We start from the raw sequence: 20,688 nt of genomic DNA on the forward strand, positions 1-20,688 counted from the left end.
CCTCATCTCCTCTTCTCTCCTCCTCTCCTCCTCTCTCCTCCTCTCCTCCTGTCTCCTCCTCTCCTCTTCTCTCCTCCTCTCCTCCTGTCTCCTCCTCTCCTCTTCTCTCCTCCTCTCCTCCTCCTGTCTCCTCATTTCCTCCTGATGCCTGGCTGGTTCATTGAAGCAGTATTCACACTCGTACGTATAATCTTCAACACTACTGTTCACTGGTCTGTAGTATTCACCTCCGTTGAACACATGCACATGCCGCCCATGAATATGAGTTTGGTATAAATTATCGAAGGAATGACATGGTGGCAGGACTTTACCACACTTGCAGCATCTCAGGCGGTCGCCCATGTTACTTTCTGATGGTACATTTCCCATTTTTGATGCTTTTTATTCAGCAGTTAAGTGATGGTTTTTGTGCTTAACATGTGTTTTCCTGAAAGATTAGAAAAATATATAACTTTAGTGGAACTCCTGCCTCTTTGATAATTGTTGAAGAGAAGAGTTGTTTGCTAACAAATAATACTACAGGTTGCCTCTGTATAGCTCACCTGATAGAGCGTGACCATGTGTTAAGGCTGAGTCTTCACCACGGCAGCCTGTGTTGGATTCCCGTCTGGGGCCATTTGCTGGATGTCATCCAGTCTCTCTCTCTCCAGCTGTCATCATCTAATAAACCAGAAATATCAAAAATATCTTTAAAAAAAAAGAAAAAACTGTAACAATGGAAAATAACCCTAACCCTAAGTGAGGATACCGACTCTTATATGAATTATTTACTTCATTTTTTGTTCTAATCTGTCATGGCCAAAACACCTAAACTGATGCTTCAATGGAGGATGTCGTCCTCGACCAATCAACAGCCACAATACAATTTTACATTGCTGCTCCCCCGTATGTTCAATGGACTTGTAAAGCCATGAACATTTCAAAATAACAGTTTGATCTACATTTAGGTGTAATGATCATTTTATTTTCCCAAGCTTATCCCGAGACTATAAAATAAAGCCTCTTAGGCCTATACTGTAAACCCAACATGGAGTCTGCCATTTTGAAATTTAGAGCATTTTTGGCCATTTCCAGGGGTCATACTTCAACAGACTCCTCCTAGGAAATTGAAGTGATCCAGCTCAAGTTTTGTCAGCCTATACAACAGACTTGACCAATGAAAAGTTGTCACAAGCCTTTGCATACATTAAATGGCGTGGCCATGGCAAGGTGTATAATTTGCATGTTTTGTCAAGAAAGAGAAAGTTGATGTTACTCATGGTTGAATCTTCCCCAAACTTCATATATGTTTTAGTGTGTTGTTTTCCTCGTGTATACCTGCTTCTCGTTCCTTAAAATGGAAAAAATGGAAATTTGAAACATTTCCTGCAGCAGCTTGCAAACACACCAAAGAAAAGGGTTATGCTTTTGTACCAGAGAACAGGGTACAGGATATTTTGTGACCTTTTCTGTAAAAAGCAGAGTGAAATGATTATGAAAAGGCAGTATGGCTACTCACAACATGCTTCAATTCAAGTCCTAATGGAGTATAAAATCAAATTATTCCAACAATCAACCTCTATGTGGACAAGTCCAATATCAAATTATACTCAAACTGCACATCATCACGTCTTGGAAGCAGAGCACTGACAGGCCCATACATGACTCTCAAATACCTTTTGGATCTCACCTGAGTGTTTGAAACTTCAGATGTTCATCTCTCTGACATGGAGAACAATCATGAAATGGGACAGGCTGCAGTTATGTCCAGAACAAGACACACAAACCGCCACCGTGTCAATAAGGAGCAAGAGCAGCTACACGTTGCGCATGTGGCAAATCCAATAATTTTCTCACTCGGTTCAACAGAAAAGCTAAATAAAGCCAAAACGACCAGAAAATAAAGCTAACAGTTTAAAGATGGCGAGGCCCATCTGGAGCCGCCTCTGTCATGTGTTCTCTGCTGACATCAGGCAACATTTCATGTTGTTGAAGGACACTTTGGTCCATTACTGGGCCACAAGACTGCATCTGCACTGTAGGCAGTGAGTGAGGCTGAAGATAGGGAGACCAATATTTGACCAACAGTCTTATTTGTCTTAACAACAACAGACACCCCAGTCACTGAATCTCAGTGCAGGAAACCACCAAATGGAAATCACACCTGAATCCAGATATATCTCAACCCTTTGACATATGTTTGACTGAGGACACACAGGAGACTCGTCCTCTAGACATCAAAGGTTTTCTAACATACAACCAAAAATATACTCAGTATAAAAACCATAATTCAGATACTGTAGTGATGACATACAAAACATGTTTATGTATTCTCTCTAAAATTAACTAAATACATTTTATTTGGTTTATTTATTGTTTTTCCTTGTCAGGCTAAATAATCTTGTTGGTGGATTATCCAGTAGTATATGCAATAAAACAAAACAAAAACAATGGTAAGTAAAGAGCAGGGTAGCATAGCAGGCTACTACAAACATAATACCCAACCATGAGGAAACCACATAAGCCACATTACAACGAATTGAAAGCTTTGCCAAAAATAGTCACAGCATGACATACATGATTTCAATGCCTCTTGTGTGAGCACATGCATTTTTTTTTATAAACACTGAGGTCATAGAGCCAGCAGACCTAGGGATTAGGGCCTATACTGAATCAATTACAGGTCATTTATCAAGGAAGCAGCAATAATATGTATTGCTACAAGATGATAAATGAGACTGAAATAAAGTGTTCATCCTCTGGCATACTTCCTGTATCTGCTTGGGTGCAGATGCTTTTCTGCTTGCTCTGGCTTCTGCTTGCCTTTTTTCCACTGTTATTCTTTTTCTGCACTGAGAGATTACAGGCAGCGACTCCTGGATATTTAGAAACCACTGGGAGTATAATTAATTGTAGATAGAGTAGGTTGCTGCCTTATTTCAAATTTTTTTCTGAACTCTTCAGTACTTTCTGAACGAGGCCTACGAAGTAGCACAAGCCTGTTAGCAGCTAAAGGTAACTCGCATCAAAATGCCTCCCTTTACCGTGGACGACTTTCAGAAGATCATTAAAAAAAATTGCTGTGCTGGAAACCAAGGTCCACCAGATAGAATTAAACGTGGAAGTGAATGGACTATGTGGGAACGAAACTACTCTTCCATGGAATCAGAACAGCAGACAAGAGCCTGCTAACACACGGCTAATTAGCCCCAACAATGCTATGACGAAACAGGAGTACTGTGGACTGGATAATAAACCCAGGAATATTCTTCCTTGCTGTAACACTCTTGGCGCAAAGCCTGAAGATAAATCGTTTCCCTCGGATTTGGGAGAACGAGTAACAGGCAGAGCCCAGCGCTCTGAGACTTGTGATGCGACTGGTTGGCCTGCACTATCATCTGAAAGCAGTTCCTCCTCAACCCCCGTACCAAGGAGGAAACAGCCGTGGACAGCAGCGAAAACAAAAAGTAAGAGCAAACCTACCCAAATAACAAAAATACATCTGAAGAACAGATTTTCTCCACTTTCACAAGTCCTTGCAAGCTCTCCATCTCACGACCTGAAAAACATTTTATCCTCAAAGAACAAGGAAAAATATGAGACCAAATCTATAAGTAAAGGGCAACAGAGAGAGCTAATGACTGGGCCTCAAACACTGATTGTGGGTGATGGTGCTGTGAAGGAGGTAAATAGCTTTTGCAGCAAGAAAAACACCTAAGTGCTCTGTTTTACCAACAATATGGTCTCTGACAGCTCAGAAAGAATTCTGGACATCGTTGCTGAAGATCCAACAGCAAAATCTCTCATTTTACACACCGGGACCTGTGATGTTGTGAAGCAACAATCTGAGGTATTGAAACAAGACTTTATTGATCTGTTGAGCAAAACCAAATCTCTCAATACTGTGGTGTTTGTCAGAGGCCCTCTACCAGCTGTCCGAAGAGGTGATGACAGATTCAGCAGGTTGTGGATGTTGAACAGAAGGCTCAAAGCTACATGTGCTGCTCAATCAGTGAACTTTATTGACAATTTCAAGATTTTCTGGGAACGCAGACACCTCTTTAAGGCAGATGGATTTTGCCTTCACAAGTCAGGTGTAAGGCTGTTAACCTCCAACATATTTTACTCTGCATCACACATCAGTTCCTCCTGTCAAGGACAACAGGCGAGACAAACCAAAACAACGGATAAGACAGCCCTCTGGAGAACTACTACTGCCTGAGATAAGCTTTGAACAGAGAAGACAGCTGTGCCAGGAGGAGGAGTCTTCACCGCTGCCATCTTCGCCCCCCAAAGAGGAGTGCCCTCCAGTCTCAACAGGAGGAAACTTCCACTCTCCACCACCCCGAACCCCACCCAACTCTCCGCCCTCTCCAGTAAGCCTCTGCCCCTCCTCCCCCCTCCTGGATTTCACGGACGAGATGAAAAAGCTTGTCAATGTTGGAATCAAACTCTCACCACGTCCAAATCCCATATTCTCTCCCCTAAATCTCCCTCACCGCCCAGCCCCCATCCCACCGCCACGCTGGAAACAACCGTCACCGAAATGTCATCACGTCCATCCACCTCCTCAGAATCATCCTCTGTCTCCACAGTCTGAGAACAGCAGAGGACATTGTGTCCATGTAGACAATACAACTAACTCTAACTGATATGTGCCGGGTCCAGGCAACGAAGTTGATAACATTAATGTTTTCCCCCCAGAAAAGCCGGGGCCCCTTGGAGTTCAGGTAGCCTCCTCAATTCCTGTGTTTACAAGTAATAGAAAAATGGTGAATTTGCTGAGAAACAGGAAGTGCCTAAATAAATCTGCCCATCTATTAAAGTGGATTCCTCGTAAGCCACAAAATGTCGCAAAAAACTGCACAGTTGGTTTTGACTCTCTAAATTTAGCTGTATTAAACATCAGGTCTCTGGCAGGAACATCTTTTTTAATACATGATTTTATCATCAAACACAATCTTAATTTTATGTTTTTAACTGAAACCTGGTTAGACCAGGGCAACAGTGCAGCTGTTCACATCAAATCAAGCCCTAAAATCTTCTCTTTCATAAGTGAGACTAAAATGCATAAAAAAGGAGGAGGTGTAAGTATTCTGTTTAATGAGTTACTCAAATGAAAGCAAATGTTTTATGGAAATTTGACTTCTTTTGAATATGTGGCTCTTCAGTTAAACTCATCTTCTCGGCTATATTTCTAAACATCTACAGGCCACCTGAATACTGTACAGACTTTTTTGATGACCTTGTTGAGTTACTGTCTCTTATCTGAACTGACTTTGAATGTGTGTTACTTGGTGGTGACTTTAATGTCTATGTCGACAAACCTGAGGACAGATGGACTAAAGAACTGTGTTGTGTCCTTGATAACTTTGGAATCACTCAGCATGTGAAGCAGCACACACACAACAGGGGCAACATCCTAGACTTGGTTATCTCCAAGGGTCTGAACATTTCTAAGGTTCTGGTATCTGATGTTGCTCTCTCTGATCATTACTGTGTTTTCTTTGAGAGTGATATATCTGTACACTAATGTTCAAACTGAGGTTGTCTCAAAATGCTACATCACTGAAAACACCAGTGACATATTCATTGAGGCTTTCTCTTCCACACCTCCCTCTCCAGGTTCTCTGTCAACAACCTTGTAGATCATTTCAGTTCTAAAGTTACAAATGTTATTGATGCCATTGCACCACTAAAGTGAAGGTGGTCTCTGGTAAGAAAAAATCTCCTTGGAGGATGCCACGCTGGTCAAAATGGAAAAAAAGGAATGTGGAAAAACAAATCTCCAGGTTCATTTTGACATTTATAAAGAGAGACATTTTTAAATTAGAACTGAAGAAGTGAAGGCAGACCTTCTTCTCAGACATTATCACCAAAACCAATAATAATGCACGTTCCCTATTTGCTACTGTCGACAGGCTAACAAACCCTCCTGCCAGTAGCCTCTGAACATCTATCTACCAGGGCCTGTAATGAATTTGCATCCTTCTTCACTGACAAAATTCAGAAAATTAGACAAGCGATCAGTGCCACCGTACCAGATACAGGAGGTGTTTATCCATGTGTCCACCTTAAACCAACTCTAACACCATGACACAATTTGATCCAATCAATGACAAAAACCTGCAAGAGATAATACAACATTTGAAATCTTCCTCCTGCTGCCTTGATATTTTACCAGCAGGGTTCTTCAAAAAAGTTTCAGACTGCATGACTTCAGATCTGCTACAGATTGTCAACATGTCTCTTCTCTCAGGTGTCCTCCCCCAAGCCATGAAAACTGCAGTTATTAAACCATCCTGAAGAAGAACAATCTAGACACGTCAGTAATGAATAATTATAGGCCCATATCAAACCTCCCTATTTTAAGTAAAAGCATTGAAAAAGCTGTTTTTCAACAGCTGAACAATTACTTAATAATAAACGACTGTTGTCTCCCAGTCAGGATTTCAACCACATCACAGCACTGAGACCGCTCTAGTCAAGGTCCTCAATGACATTCATCTAAACACAGACAATGGCAAAATTTCAGCCTTAGTATTGCTGGATCTCAGTGCTGCCTTTGACACGGTCAACCACAACATACTACTGGACCAACTGGAAAACTGGGTGGGACTCTCTGGTACAGCACTAAATGACCACAAAATAACAAGCGGAGTACCCCAGGGCTCCATTCTGGGGCCTCTACTATTCAACATTTACATGCTTCCTCTAGCTCAGATAATGGAAAACAACAAAATATGTTACCATAGTTATGCAGATGACACACACATTTACATAACCATCTCACCAGGGGACTATAATCCCATACAAACGCTGAGTAGATGCGCTGAACAAATCAATGATTGGATGTGTCAGAGTTTTCTTCAGTTAAACAAAGATATGACTGAAATAATTGTTTTTGGAGCAAAGGAAGAACGACTAACAGTCTCTGCTCAGCTTCAATCTGTAATGTTGAAAACTACAAACCGAGCCAGAAACTCAGACCTGAACTTCAGCAGCCTGACTAAGACAATTACAAAGTTAGCCTACTATCACCTTAAGAGTATATCCAGGATAAAAGGACTTATGTCTCGGCAGGATTTGGACAAACTTGTTGATGCATTTATCTTCAGCAGACTTGACTACTGTAACGGTGTCTTTACAGGACTCTCTCAAAAATCCATCAGACAGCTGCAGCTGATCCAGAACGCTGCTGCTCGAGTCCTAACAAGAACCAAAAAAGGAGATCACATTACTCCAATTCTTAGATCTTTAAACTGGCTTCCTGTATGTCAAAGAATAGATTTCAAAAACCTGCTGTTGGTTTATAAAGCACTGAATAGTTTCTGATCTGCTGCCACATTATGAACCATCCAGACCTCTGAGGTCATCAGGTTCAGGTCTGCTAACAGTCCCTAGAGTCAAAACTAAAGATGGAGAAGCAGGGTTCAGTTATTATGAACCACATATCTGGAACAAACTCCCAGAAAACTGCAGGTCTGCTCCAACTCTCACCTCTTTTAAATCAAGACTGAAGACCTTTCTGTTTGCCACTGCCTTTCACTGAAGCAGCTTCAAGGCTTTGAACTGCACTGTGACTGTGTTTTATTTTATAGTCTTGTCTCTTTTAAACATTTTAGCCTACTTTCCTATTTCTTAACTTGTTTTAATGTTTTGTTTCTTAATGTCTTCCTACTTGTTTTTAATGTAGTTTAAATGCAATTTTGAATTAAGCACTTTGAGTTGCCTTGTGTCTGAATTGTGCTGTACAAATAAACTGCCTTGCCTCTGAAATGGTTGAATATCTTGAGAAGTTATGTACAGATAATGTAAATCTGTCATGATTTAGTCATATTTGAAATAGCCAACTTAAAATTTTGCTATGACAGAAGCACAAACATGCGAGTTGCTAGATGGTAGAAGGAATTGGTCATAAGATGGCCTCTTAATATCGATGTCCAGAAAGGAAGAAGTGGAAAATTACTTACAATACAAGTACAGCATTTGAAAAGTCAAAACTGTTTTTTCATATGTAATAATAACTGTTAATAACCATTGCCTTGTTGTGAGCAGTCAACACGTTACCAACATGAGAGGCTGTTGTATGAAAACCTGTCTTTGACTATAAGCCAAAACAAAATATTCATGTTTCGTATAATTTTCGCTGCTAGAAATCTGATTTTTAGCTACTGATCATTTTGCCATGGTTTTCATTTTATTTTCGTTTTATTTTGTATTTATTTTATTCATAATTCATTCATTTAGCCTGATTAAGAGAGAGAATAAAAAAACTTGTTTCACATCTGATAGTTTAGTAGCATAATTATCTATAGAAAGAAATATCTCTGTTTAACATGTATAAACTATACACATTGTTTTGGTTATTTATAAATGTTTTTGTTTAGATTAACCACTTTTAATTTGAAGGCGACCTGTGTCTGTTTCCAGCTCTCCACTTTGTGTGTTTTCTGTCTTTGTGTCTGGTACGTTGAAACAAATGGTGTTTAATTAGAATAGAATAGAATTACTTTATTGATCCCAGACTGGGAAATTATTTTGTCAAAGCAGCAGTGGGTCCGCAAAAAAGAAAGAAAAAGAAAAAACACTCTGTACATAACATAAATAGAAGCAAGATATATGTAATGTATATACACAGTGCAAACTATACTACAAACAATAATAATCTATACAACTATACAAGAAATAAACAATTCCTATGAATGTGCAATAACAGAACCAAAATGTACATATGTACATTGTGTGCAATAATGGAACCACAGGTAATAAATAGATAAATAGACTTAAAAGAACCAAGGATGTGCAGATGTAAACATGTTATAAGCATAGTAAAAACAGTAGAGAGATCAGAGATCTCTCTGTCAGGCAGAGGTGAGAGAGTTATTGTATGAAGTGATGGCTTGTGGCAGGAAAGATTTCCTGTATCTGTTGTTACGACAGCGAAGCTGACGCAGCCTTTTGGAGAAGCTGCTCCGCTGTCTGACCAGTGTGAGGTGGAGGGGGTGGAGAGGATTATATTAGATGGATAACAGTTTTTTCAGTGTCCTTCTCTCCACCACAGCCTCCAGATTGTCCTGTTTACAGCCAATCACAGAGCTAGCCTTCTTAATGAGTTAATTAAGTCTATTGGTGTCGCTGGCTCCGATGCATTATTTAATGCGACAATGACAAATTGTTGAACGTGCTCATATGCGTCAAAATACAATTATAATAGCAGGTTAGTTAGGGTTAAAGTAGGACAATGACATTAGGAAATATCCCATAAACTGGCATATTTCACTATACAACTTAAACAGCTGCAAATTAAATATACTTCATTTTCTACATTTTTAGCACAGCAACAAAATTACATCATAAATTCGCTAAGTAGTTAATTTTCTGTTTGGTTACAGTAAATACCATCTCAGCTGATGAATCACAGCACTGTCCTTCGTCTCAGAGTCGTCTTCAGTGTCCGTGATGACTTCTGTCCAGAGTGTCACAGGTTCCCCAGCACTCGATGATCCGTCCTTACTTCTCTAAAACCTCTGCTCTTATACCTTCTCTGCCGTCTCTATATGGACATATATGGACATCTTAGTCGACCAGGAGGATCAACAGATGGCTGATGAACTTTGACCAAATGTTAGATGATAAATACAATCAGTAATAAACTGATGTATTTGCACATCTGTTAACTTTCATTTTGATGATGGTGCTTCCTGATTTCTGTTCCATATGTGTCGTTTGGACCTGTTGGGTTCTTTCCATCAGCATTTTCATTTCCTCACACACACTTCATTTTCTACATTATTAGCACAGCAGAAGTGTGTGTGAGGAAATGAAAATGCTGATGGAAAGAACCCAACAGGTCCAAACGACATATGGAACAGAAATCAGGAAGCACCATCATCAAAACACTGCAACACACACCTCCAAAAAATCACATGATCAGTGGTTAAAGGAATAGTTCACTCTAGAACGAAATTCAGTCATTATGGACTCACCCTCATGCTGATGAAAAGTCCAGTGTAGTTTTTTATTCCTCAAAGTGCAGCTGGAGACCCGCGGGGTTCCCTCCTGCAGCAATAATCCATATAACGGCGTCAATGGTGTCCGAGACGAAAAGGTCCATAAAACTAGGCCTGCACGATATGAGGAAAATCTGCGATGTGCGATAACACTGTTCAATATTGCGATGACGATATAACTTGCGATAAGTAAACAAATATTGAAGTTTGCATATTATTAACTATACAGTTAATAATAGTGTTTCCGCATTAATAGGTACACTGCTAACATAGACCCCAACCTTGAATAGCCAATGCCCACTGAATAAAGAATGAAATAAATTATTTCGAACATGCTTTTATTGAACAAACTGCACATGAATACCCAACCAATTAAGCAGAACATTAATTTAAATAAGACATTATAACTATATGAAATTAAAGTTTAATTTCTCCTGCTCCCTTTAAACTATTTTCTTGTAAACTCAACCAAAACATCTCTTACCATGCAGAGTTGAAATAAATGAAACATCCAGGGGGAAACAACTTAAATAATTAAATAAATATAAATTAAACATGGCACTTTAAATTAACTGTAATGTCTCTCATCACAATCATCAAGGCCCTTGACTCTGCCTAACAAGGTGCAGAGATCTGTAGTATGAGGGACAAAACTGAAATAGAGAAGGGCCAGTCCACTAAATCAAGAGAAAATAAAATCAGGAAAAAATATCTACCCGTTAGGGCAAGTTACAACCTTAGTTATTCCCTTAACACAAGTTCTTGGCCAAGAAAACCAGCATGTTAACTTTGTTAGGTTGTTACCACATTCCCAGATGTGCTGATGTGCTCACACAGTACCTGTCATTGTAACACGTTGTAACAGTCAGTTATTTAATGTAGTGGCACTAGGTGGCGCCTCCTTTTGTTTAGGGGTAATGTAACCTGTACGATGAAGAAGAGCAGGTGTACTTCTGCTCCTCATGAGAAAGGATACCGCTAACAGAGCGAAGACTTCCCTTTTTATTTTGTCTTTATTTTGCTAAGTGTTGGTAGAAGAACCTCGGCCTGTGTTCATTTGCATGTATGCCTGTAACATTAGTGCCGTAGAGACCTGGCATGGTGCGGTCAGTGTTATGAATAAAAACCCCCCCACATGTTGCCTGCCGTCTCGAGTAACCAGAGCAACCGCACTAAAGTGGACCATCACCTTCCCCTTCACAAGCCCACGTTACGTCGTCTCTCCTGAATCCAAAATAAGTTCATATAGCAGAAGTGCCGTTTCTTTTCACCACAAGGCCTTCGTCGACCATTGTCATCGCTTTTTTCTCCTCCCTCAGCCATCATAACCTGGCAATCACCACCAAACTGATGCCGATTAATTTTGTCAGGGTAGCTAATGGCTAGCTGGGGCTTCATCTGATTGGCCCTTGTATCCAGGGCTCTGTCTGATAGGCTAAATGTTGGCATGCTCACGGTGCATGCATGGCGCATGTAAACAAAATGATTTTTCTTATTCATTGCGTGTCAGGCAGTCTTTTGCGATGTGTTTATCGCACATGTTCATATCGCGATGACGATGAAAATTCGATTTATCGGGCAGCCCTACATAAAACTACACAAAAACTTTGTGATATTCCTCCATACTGCTCGTCCGCTGCAATCCAAGTGTCCTGAAGTGGCGACATCCAGAGTTTACTCGAAACGTCATTTAGTAGATTTTTATAGCCTAAACAGTCACTATACTATATTTGCCTGGAGGCACGCGAGTCTCCCTCACAGCCGTCTGCACTACGGAAGCCGCGGCAGACAAGATCAACAGAACTCGCGATAGATACACACCGGTATTTACATCCTGCTGTGAGCGACCGAGCGACACACAAACACAAGAGGGATCTGCTGCACTGGTGATTTGAAACTTTGAAACTAACAGCTGGATGTAAATACCGGTGTGTATCTATCGCGAGTCTCGTTCATCTTGTCGATAATGACTGAATTTTGCTCTAGAGTGAACTATTCCTTTAACCAACTTAAGTGTGTTCATTCATTTTCCAACCAATCGCCTGAAGATCAATATCAGCAAACCAATCAGCCCTGAAAATAATCTGCACTTTCTGTTCACTCGTCTCATGTCAGAAACAAGCTGTGTTGTTATCAGGCGGACATTTTAAAATTATTAAAAAAATATTTTACTTCTGAATAAAATTTTGTGAGAACTAAATACAAATCTCATTAAATGTATTTAATTTGATAAGTTGAAATATTCAGTCAGTTTTGATTAAGCAGCGTTTTCAGGTCAGAGCTGCAGCCTAGCCGTCAGACATCTGAGATCTGTGCTCGATTATCTGTGTTTTTTTTTGCTCTTCACTTCCTGAGTTAGCAGCTGTGTCCAAATTCAGGGGCTGCATCCTTCGAAGGGCGCATTTGAAGGCCAATTACGTCACAACGCTGGGCGAAGGCTGTCCCAATTCAAAGGCTCCTTCAAATGCAGCCTTCTTTTCCCTCTTCCGCCTTCTTTGCCCCTTCGGCCTCCCATATCCCAAGATTCTTTGCGTGCCGCTGCTCAGTCCCGAAAAAGAGGGAAAGCAAGAAAAATGGCGACATCAAGCGGCGCAGACTTGACATTTAAAATTAAGTATTGGTTTATACTCTATTCATTTGAACATCCAACACCAGATATGTTAAACTTCAGGGGACTATAAAACCTCCAAATTTTAACTTTCAGTTAAAATACGTGACACTGGTAATGCATTAGCTTACGGCATAAATTAGCATTATGCTGTTGGAAGTAAAGACTTAAAAGCCTTCACTTTGAAAATGTTAGATGTTCAGAAAACCATAAAATCCATTCAGTCAACTCTTTCGCGGTCCTGGGCGGCAGAAATCGTGACATAAGGGTAAGGGACGGGAACATCTGGTGACGCAACCAGGAAATGCTCCGAAGGCTAGACCGTCCAATTTAACAACGGTTGACGCGGCCTTCGAAGGACTCGCCTTCGGAGGCCACAAAGGCCGGATCCTTCGAAGGATCCGGCCCCTGAATTTGGACACAGCTAGTGTGGAAAAATGGACTAAACATAAGGCCTCCATCAAAACACATCGATCCGTTTCCATATCTGATCATCTTTACATCAGAACATGACTGAATATCAAATACAGAAAACAGACCTTTATTTTGAAATTACAAACAGGCTTCCTGTTCAGGTATTTACAGCTCAAAGACATAAAACAAGATTTATATATAAAAAAACAAAACAAAAAAAAAAAACAGTCTTTCTGCGTCCATGTAGTCCATGTTAGTAAACTCCCAGAATGCTTTGCATTCAGACAGGTGTGGTGGGCGGAGTTTCTGACAGTTTCCTGTGGATCACTCCGAGACGTCACCGTCTTTCTGTTTCTTCTTCTTCTTCTTCTTTTTGGCACTTTCAACAACCTGCAGGAGACACTTCATTTAATATTTTACATATTTAATTTTCTGACTGAAGGAAACTGATTAAACTTAAATAACCCAGTTGATCAGATACGTTAATGATCAGAGCTGAAACTACAATCCGTTAAACATTAATCATAAATAAATCGGCTTTAGTGTCGAACTGATTCTTTGGTCTCAGATAGTTTCTTTATAAACAGGAAGCTTTTCATCGTGAGGTCACACGATCAAGATGTGAAAATGTTTTACTGCGACTGATTACAGATGTGACTGAACCACAGCTGCTGTGTTTAATGTAAACAACAAATTATCTTAAATATTCAAGTTTTATGAAGATTTAAGAAATCCAACTTCCTGTGATTTTGGCCTTTTGTCCAAACGTTTCAGGTCACTGACAATTTTTGTGAAAGTCCTTCAGGCTGAACATATAAAAAATGTTCAGTGTTTATGTCTGGACGGACAAATAGTGTTAAATTAGTGTTTGTGGCATCACTGGTGTGCACGCGCACACACGTCTGGAACAAGTTTTTGTCTTTTATTAAAAAGGAGACATGGCGTAGGAGTGACATTTTGGAGAAATGTACCTCTTTCATTTTTCCATCCATCCATCCATCCATCCACATAGCCGAGTGGGTCAATTCAGTTTTCATGTGACGCCCCCCCTCCCAGGGGAACAGGGTTAGCTAGTCTAACCCATCATCACACTGTAGTAACGTTTATTCTAACCTGTTGGACATAAACTATTTTATTCTGCTTTCTTCACCTGTTTTTTTTTTTTTTAAACTCTGCTTTGTTTTGTCAAAGCACTTCGTAAACTTTTTTTAAAAAAGTGCTACATAAATTAAGTTTTATAATAATATCGTCATCTCTGATGACCCATTGTCCCCTGACTGGGTACCATCTGTCTCCTCAGACACAGCAGCCACCAAGAAGAGGAAAAGAGAAAGACATGGAGCTCAGGGAGGAACACAAAAGGCTGAAAGACATTAAATCTGAACATTTGATGAACTGGCGTTTGAAAAGAAATAACCGACCAAGAATTCTGATAATCAATTAATCGTACATGCACGGGTTCTGTATATGGATCGCACGTGCACGGGTTCTGTATATGGATCGCACATGCACAACACTTGCAGTTTATGTCCATATCGTTCCTTTTCTATGGTTGACAGGTGATCTAAAGAACTGCGCGAGGGGAAATTTGCTGGCTTTTGCCGTGTCTCTACGGGAAGTCTGGTACGAGCCACCATCTTGGTCTACTGTTTTGCCCTCCAGGTCAGCGCCCGGGTCACGTGACTGACAACTATGAACGGATGACTTTTTCAAAGACTGGTTTTGTGCTGGTAAGCAGTGTAAATATGAAGCTGTGCTTCTGTCTGGTTTTTATTTATTTATTTTTTTTTAAATTGTTCCCAGGCTGTTCTAACCCTTTTATTCTATCTGACTTGTTTGTCTTTGTACAACTACTCCATGTGCCTTTAATTGCCCCCCGGGACAAATAAAGTATTTTGAATTAAAGTTCATATTAATTGAAAAACTAAATAAAGACTTAAAAAACAAAATCAAGTTTCTCATAAGCTTCCATACAGACCGCTGGATGTTACATTTACACACTTCTGACCTTCAGTCCGAGTCAAACTCACCTCTGTCTCAGGCTCCGCCCCCACCTCCTCAGGCTCTGCCCCGACCTCCTCAGGCTCCGCCTCCTCCAGTTTTGCCCTCTTCTCTTTCTTCTTCTTTTTCTTCTCTTTCTTCGCATCCTCAGCAGACGGCGTGCTGGGTGTCGTCGTTGCGTCGGCGTCACTGTCCGTCGCCTCCCTCTTCCTCTGCGGAGCACAAATGGTCACAAGTCTGTTACCGACATCAGGCAGGTCCACTCTGATTGGCCGGCAGCCTCCGTCAGCCAGTAATGCAGGTGAACATCTTTAAACGTTTAGTTTTGTCAGCAGTTTCAATACAAACACCACATCTGATTCAGCAGATCGATGACCTGTCACACCCCGAACAGGTGAGTATTGATCAACAATACAGACTGATACCAGGTTTAATAAACAGGTCAGGTGAGTTTACCTTTGTTGAAGCGTCACATGACTCCGTCGTCTTGGAGACGCTGTCAATCAAAAACAGATTTTAATGAAGGTTTTACAGACGTTTGATCTCAACAATTAAACAGGTACAGCAGTGATGTCACCGCTGTGTGACATCACTGTTTTCAGGTGAGCTGCACTTCAGCAAACAGCTGAGTGAAGAAGCTCACAGCTGAAAGTTTCTGTAGCAGACTGACTCCCTGTGAGAGCACGTCAGCTGGACCAGGGATAACTGTCTGCACACACACACACACACACACACACGCAGGAACTGTGTGCACGCGCAGACAGAACTGTCTGCACGCACACACACACCCCAGAGAAAGAGACAGATGCACACACCTGACTGTACACCTGCTATAACCCCCTGTATATGTGCCCCACCCCCTCAGGTGAGCTGTACCTGTAGTCAACGTATTGGTTCTTCCAGTCGTCCGGCGTGCTGCCGTTTGGTTTCCCGTGTTTGTCGAGGAGTCCTTTCTGAATCATCATCTTCTTCTGACTCGCCTGAACAAACAAACTCGTTACCACTAATCAATAAAATTAACTTTATTCAACATCAGCGCTCACATAAAAGGCCGTGATCATGTTCATTGATCAGAAGAGATCAATAACGTCAGGCGTACCTTCGGTCCCAGGCCCCACTTCCGGGGATACGTGTCTCTCTCCATGATGACCCTCTTGATCTTCGCCACGACGCCGTGATCACACGTGGAGATGACGGCTGTGGTCATCAGAGCGACAGCTGGACGAGGACGAGTCATTGATTCATTAATGTCCGATACTTGATTAACTTAATTATTGATCTGACTGGGTGACGAGTGAAGCCATCAGACAAGGGTGATAGATGAACAGGTCATCACAGCTCAGAGAGCTACTGACACACTCAAATCATCATGTGGCTTCACCTGGACGGACACACACAAACAAACAGCTCACCTGTGCAGATAGCCTCGCCTTTCGTCGTTATGACGACGATGTCCTGGTTCAGCTCAATGCCGTCTTCGTACCTGAGCACACCTGGCAGCATGATCTTTGCTCCGTAACAGATGGCGTTCACCTGGAGACACAGGTAAGTCAGTCAGGTGTGTTTGGACTGTAAGGGTCACCTGATGAGCGATCAGTGATGAAGACTCACCGCGCTGTCCTTCATCACCAGACGTTTGTGAGACACCAGCAGCTTCTCCAGCGGGAAGATGACTCTCCGCAGGTACGACTCGTCTTTGTTGTGATCAAACTGCCACTGAGCGTCCAGGACGTCGTGCATCGTCACCATGTGGTCCTAACAAACAAAATGTACTGATGTCAGAGTGATGTCATGCTGACGTCAGTGATGTCGGCAGCGTTGAGGCCACAGGGTACAGATGATGTAATCTGTGTCTCTGCTGCAGCTTCCTGTTTCAAAGTTTAATTATCAGACCTGCACAGAGCAGCAAGCCTGAACTCAACACTTTGAGTATGACATCACAGTGAGGTCACAGCCTCTGACCAATAATGTCAGACATTGAACAGGAAGTGAACTGACCTTCTCCCCCAGCACTCCAGACCGGACTCTCCTCAGTTCCTGCATCTGACCTCCGACCCCAAGCATCAGGCCCAGATGAACGCACAGAGTCCGGATGTAAGTTCCGGCTTCACAGCTCACCCAGAAGATCCCTGCAACACAACCACGCGACATCACAACCACGACCTCGCTACAAAAACAAAACCTGAACCCTTAAAAATGTCTCCACTTGAAATTAGTTTAGATCCTATAAAGTTAAATTATGGGAACTAATCAATAACTTGACATATTACACAGCTGATTTGAACCATATTGACGACTGAACATTCAGTTTGCGTCAATCTTTTTTTGGTAGAAGCATGAATGATACTCCGTTGCAGGTCGATGATCTTACCCAGCCTCCTCTCAGGGTCGTATTCGATCAGTTTGCTCTCGTAGATCGTTCGGACTCTCAGTTGACGTTTCACGGCGGCGATCAGCGGCGGTCGCTGGAACAGGGCGCCGGTCAGTGTCTCCAGCGCCTGCAGACATAAACTGAATTAGTGAGGGTCACAAGAAGCCATTTCGCTCACCTGATCACTTGTAATCAATAACTTTTAAAGTTAAACGGGTCTTTCAAACTGTGACCTCCTGCAGCTCGTTAATATTGATGACTGAATTGAAAAAGAACTAAACTCTGTTTATAGAAACTCTCCAATCAATAAAGCATATCAATGAGTCGTGCAGGAGGAAGTTGTCGGACGTACCCGAGCCAGAGTGTGTTCGCTCTCTATCGCATTGTGCAGCCGAACGATCCCCACATACTCTTTACCTGCAACACACACAGAGAGTAGTGAGGGGGGGCCGCTGGGTTTTACTGTGTTCACACACCTGCCAGCCGAGTGGAGACAGATTAATAAAACAAATCAAGACATCTTATTCTGACAGTAACAAACAGGAAGTGCTTCTCGTACCGGCGCTCTGCTGGGACTTGACCAATCGCGTGGCTCGATCCACACAGACTATCAAACATCCCGTGACCTTCGGGTCGAGTGTCCCGCTGTGACCCGTTTTCTCCACCCGCAGGATCCTCCTGATCCATGCCACGACCTCGTGAGACGACGGGTTCGCCGGTTTGTCCAGGTTGATAAAGCCCGTCCTACGAGGAAACAGAAAGTAGAATAATCAACATGTCTGATACCATTCAGAGAGCCCAGGGTGGTGTTAGCATGTTAGCATAGCATTCATCTGGGGGTACCCAACATAATCCTGGATGTTATTAGCATATTGGTGTAGCATCGTACCTGACATAGTCCTGGATGTTTCTCTTCAGAGGGTTGCTGCCACACGGTAGCGGAGTGTAATGGGCTGTCCGGATGTTCAGTTTATCAAAATTCTGCGGGAAACAAAATTAAACAGACTTTTTGGGTGTCTGGCTGCAGTTTTTTCACATCATGCATGAAGGGGAAACAGGAAGTCACAGCTCTTATTTTGGTAGTGTTACAATATAACCTTCCTGTTTGTCTGCAGTTCATTGATCACTCTGAACACTCAGCTGGTTAATTATGCTGTTTGATGAGACAATTATCAGTGTGAAACGTATCTGCTGGATGTTTGATTGTCAACTTTTTCAGTTCCAAGAACATAAATATAAACAAACACTGAATGTTGACGTAAACACACAAATGTTTAATTACGTATTAATGACGTCAAAACATTTAAATTCATTCCGTCCCTTTAAAGTCTCAGCATCAAGTGATCAGAACAGAAAATCGTCTTGGCGGTTGTCGGGTCGAGTCCTTCTCTCTGTGCAGTTTTGGGTCATTGTCCGGCAAAACGCCGGAGCAACACCAGCACCGCGACGGAGAGGCCCCGCCCCCAGAACGGGCGCAGGGCAGAGACTGCGACGAGATGGCCGCTCAGCGAATGGATAAACTGGTTCATCACGTCACACGCTGAGACTCAAAATAATAGATTTCCTCTGAATGTCTACGGTCAATAATGTATTAATAAAAGTTTGACTTCTGGTCTGTTTGTCCCGAACAGTGAGCCGTAGATCTGTTCTGAATGAACTCTCACTGCATTAAAAAACATGGCCGCCTAACCCTCTTTTATTTTACTGCAGTAAATTCGCTCACTTTAGGTAGTTTTCTATGGAAAACTGTCAGTTTTATTCGTTTTTTTAATTATGATTTTTTGGCCTTTGTTTGGCTTTATTGACGGGAAACAGGGGGGTGGGCACATGCAACAAAGGGTCCAGCCGGACTCCAGGTTCAGCTTTTCATGAACGTCCATGTTGAAATTAAAATCATAATTCTTTACAGTTTTAGTTTTCAGATGACTCCATGTGACAAAGTCAATCTTCAGGCAGAAGCAGAACAGACAGCTCAGCTCTCGGACCGAACCCCCGACCCGTTCACTGCAGGTGAACTCAGGTGTTTTACCTTCAGCAGCAGAGGCCATTGTGATGTGTCCAGAGAAGCAACTTTTGACTCTGGTTTGATGAAGAAGTCTCCGCTCTGTTGGATCTCCTGTTGAACAAAATAAAACATTTCATTTCCATTTTAAAGAAAAACATAAAAATCAGCTGTTTAAACTTGGTGACACTCACCCCGACGTCTTCTTCACTGACTTTCTTCACCTTCTTCTTCTTCTTCGCTGATGCTGCTGAAACACGTGCAAACTAATTAATCATTGACAGTCAGAGCGTCCTCATAAATTGGAGCTTCACAAATAAAGATTGAGATAAATTATATTTTCCTCCTCCAGTTATTTTATCGAGATATAAGTAATTAATCGTTTAACATGTGTTATGAGTCTTTAAAGTTGAGATTCTTCATGAGATTTCTCTAAACACTGTTACTGAGGTGCATCTGATTCTTTATAGTTTGTAAATTATTGAAGTTAATCTGAGTTTCAGATCATTAATGAGGGGAGAGGAGCAGACCACGTGGCCGCTCCCTCAGCACGTGTTAGTTAGCATCAGGCTAGCACACAGAGCTAACAGGCCTGTGTGAACTGATCAAACAGCCCATAATCCATCAGCACGGTCCGCACACGGCAGCGCAGCTGAGATCGATACAGGAAACTGATCAGATTGTAATAATCAATAAGTGGAGTTGAACTGAAGTGTTACAGACTCCGTGTGGCTGAAGTCACGCGCTGTAACATTCAGTTTAATAGTGAAATCTGCTGATCTGAGTCAGATTTCTCTGATCGATCACTGATTATAAAGAAGTGTTGATGAGAGTCTGAACCGGGAGAGTCGCTGAATGTGCGCCGCCACATGTGCGCGGCCTCCGGCTGCAGCCTCCAGCAGCCTCCCGCTGAAGCCTCCAGCAGCCTCCAGCAGCAACACAACCCGGACACACAAACACTCAGAGGACTCACACTGCAGACTAACACCGCACTGAGCTCTGGACACTTTAAACACACATTTTATATTAAAACTAGTTTTTCTCAGTGCAGTTCGCAGTTTCATGCAGACGGAACGTGTCGAGCAGCTGCAGCGCAGCAGCAACACATTCAGTTTGTTTCACTGTAAAACTTTCATTAACAACTTTTCATTTACATTAAATATTCACATTTTTAAAGTTCACATGTTTCAGTGAACGTGCCGCGCACTCACCCTCTGTGTCCGCCATCTTGATCTGAGAGACTGAGCGCACACGCCGCGACTTTCTACTTCCTTTTCTCCTTCTTCTTCTACGGTGTCCC

The 20,688-nt window shown here is 41.9% G+C and overlaps 1 protein-coding gene, 1 long non-coding RNA gene and 1 other non-coding gene across 4 annotated transcripts; all 3 read right to left on the reverse strand.

The window, feature by feature from the left end:
* Window positions 1-59: 59 nt before the first annotated feature.
* Window positions 60-9,439, reverse strand: LOC141010760 (uncharacterized). The gene is made up of 3 exons (XR_012180203.1): window positions 9,382-9,439; window positions 543-660; window positions 60-427 (listed from the first exon to the last, which is right to left on the reverse strand). It is a non-coding gene; the product is annotated as an uncharacterized lncRNA (long non-coding RNA).
* A 3,686-nt stretch (window positions 9,440-13,125) lies between these two features.
* Window positions 13,126-20,641, reverse strand: dkc1 (dyskeratosis congenita 1, dyskerin). 2 transcript variants are annotated; one of them, XM_073483972.1, is made up of 15 exons: window positions 20,600-20,641; window positions 19,583-19,635; window positions 19,416-19,502; window positions 18,276-18,367; window positions 17,946-18,130; window positions 17,739-17,803; window positions 17,387-17,513; window positions 17,014-17,144; window positions 16,627-16,770; window positions 16,428-16,548; window positions 16,115-16,233; window positions 15,892-15,995; window positions 15,472-15,511; window positions 15,045-15,227; window positions 13,126-13,404 (listed from the first exon to the last, which is right to left on the reverse strand). In XM_073483972.1, exons 1-15 carry the CDS (start codon window positions 20,613-20,615, stop codon window positions 13,339-13,341), a joined length of 1,533 nt encoding a protein of 510 aa, XP_073340073.1. In that variant the 5' UTR covers window positions 20,616-20,641; the 3' UTR covers window positions 13,126-13,338. The 2 variants fall into 2 exon arrangements, with proteins under 2 accessions (XP_073340073.1, XP_073340072.1); XM_073483971.1 differs by having other exon boundaries at window positions 19,583-19,638; window positions 20,600-20,635.
* LOC141011304 (small nucleolar RNA SNORD83) lies at window positions 16,314-16,391 on the reverse strand. Its single transcript, XR_012180275.1, has one exon. It is a non-coding gene; the product is annotated as a small nucleolar RNA SNORD83 (small nucleolar RNA).
* Window positions 20,642-20,688: the final 47 nt, after the last annotated feature.

The sequence above is a fragment of the Pagrus major genome, chromosome 16, assembly GCF_040436345.1.
Source record: "Pagrus major chromosome 16, Pma_NU_1.0".
NCBI classification, from domain to species: Eukaryota; Metazoa; Chordata; class Actinopteri; order Spariformes; family Sparidae; genus Pagrus; species Pagrus major.

What these genes read in the sequence shown, in the direction of transcription:
- dkc1 (XM_073483971.1), bottom strand. An exon ending in TCAGTGAAGAAGACGTCGGG is followed by an intron (nt 19,503 to 19,582) that starts GTGAGTGTCACC and finishes TTTGTTCAACAG; the next exon opens with GAGATCCAACAGAGCGGAGA. An exon ending in AGTGGGGCCTGGGACCGAAG is followed by an intron (nt 15,996 to 16,114) that starts GTACGCCTGACG and finishes TTGTTTGTTCAG; the next exon opens with GCGAGTCAGAAGAAGATGAT.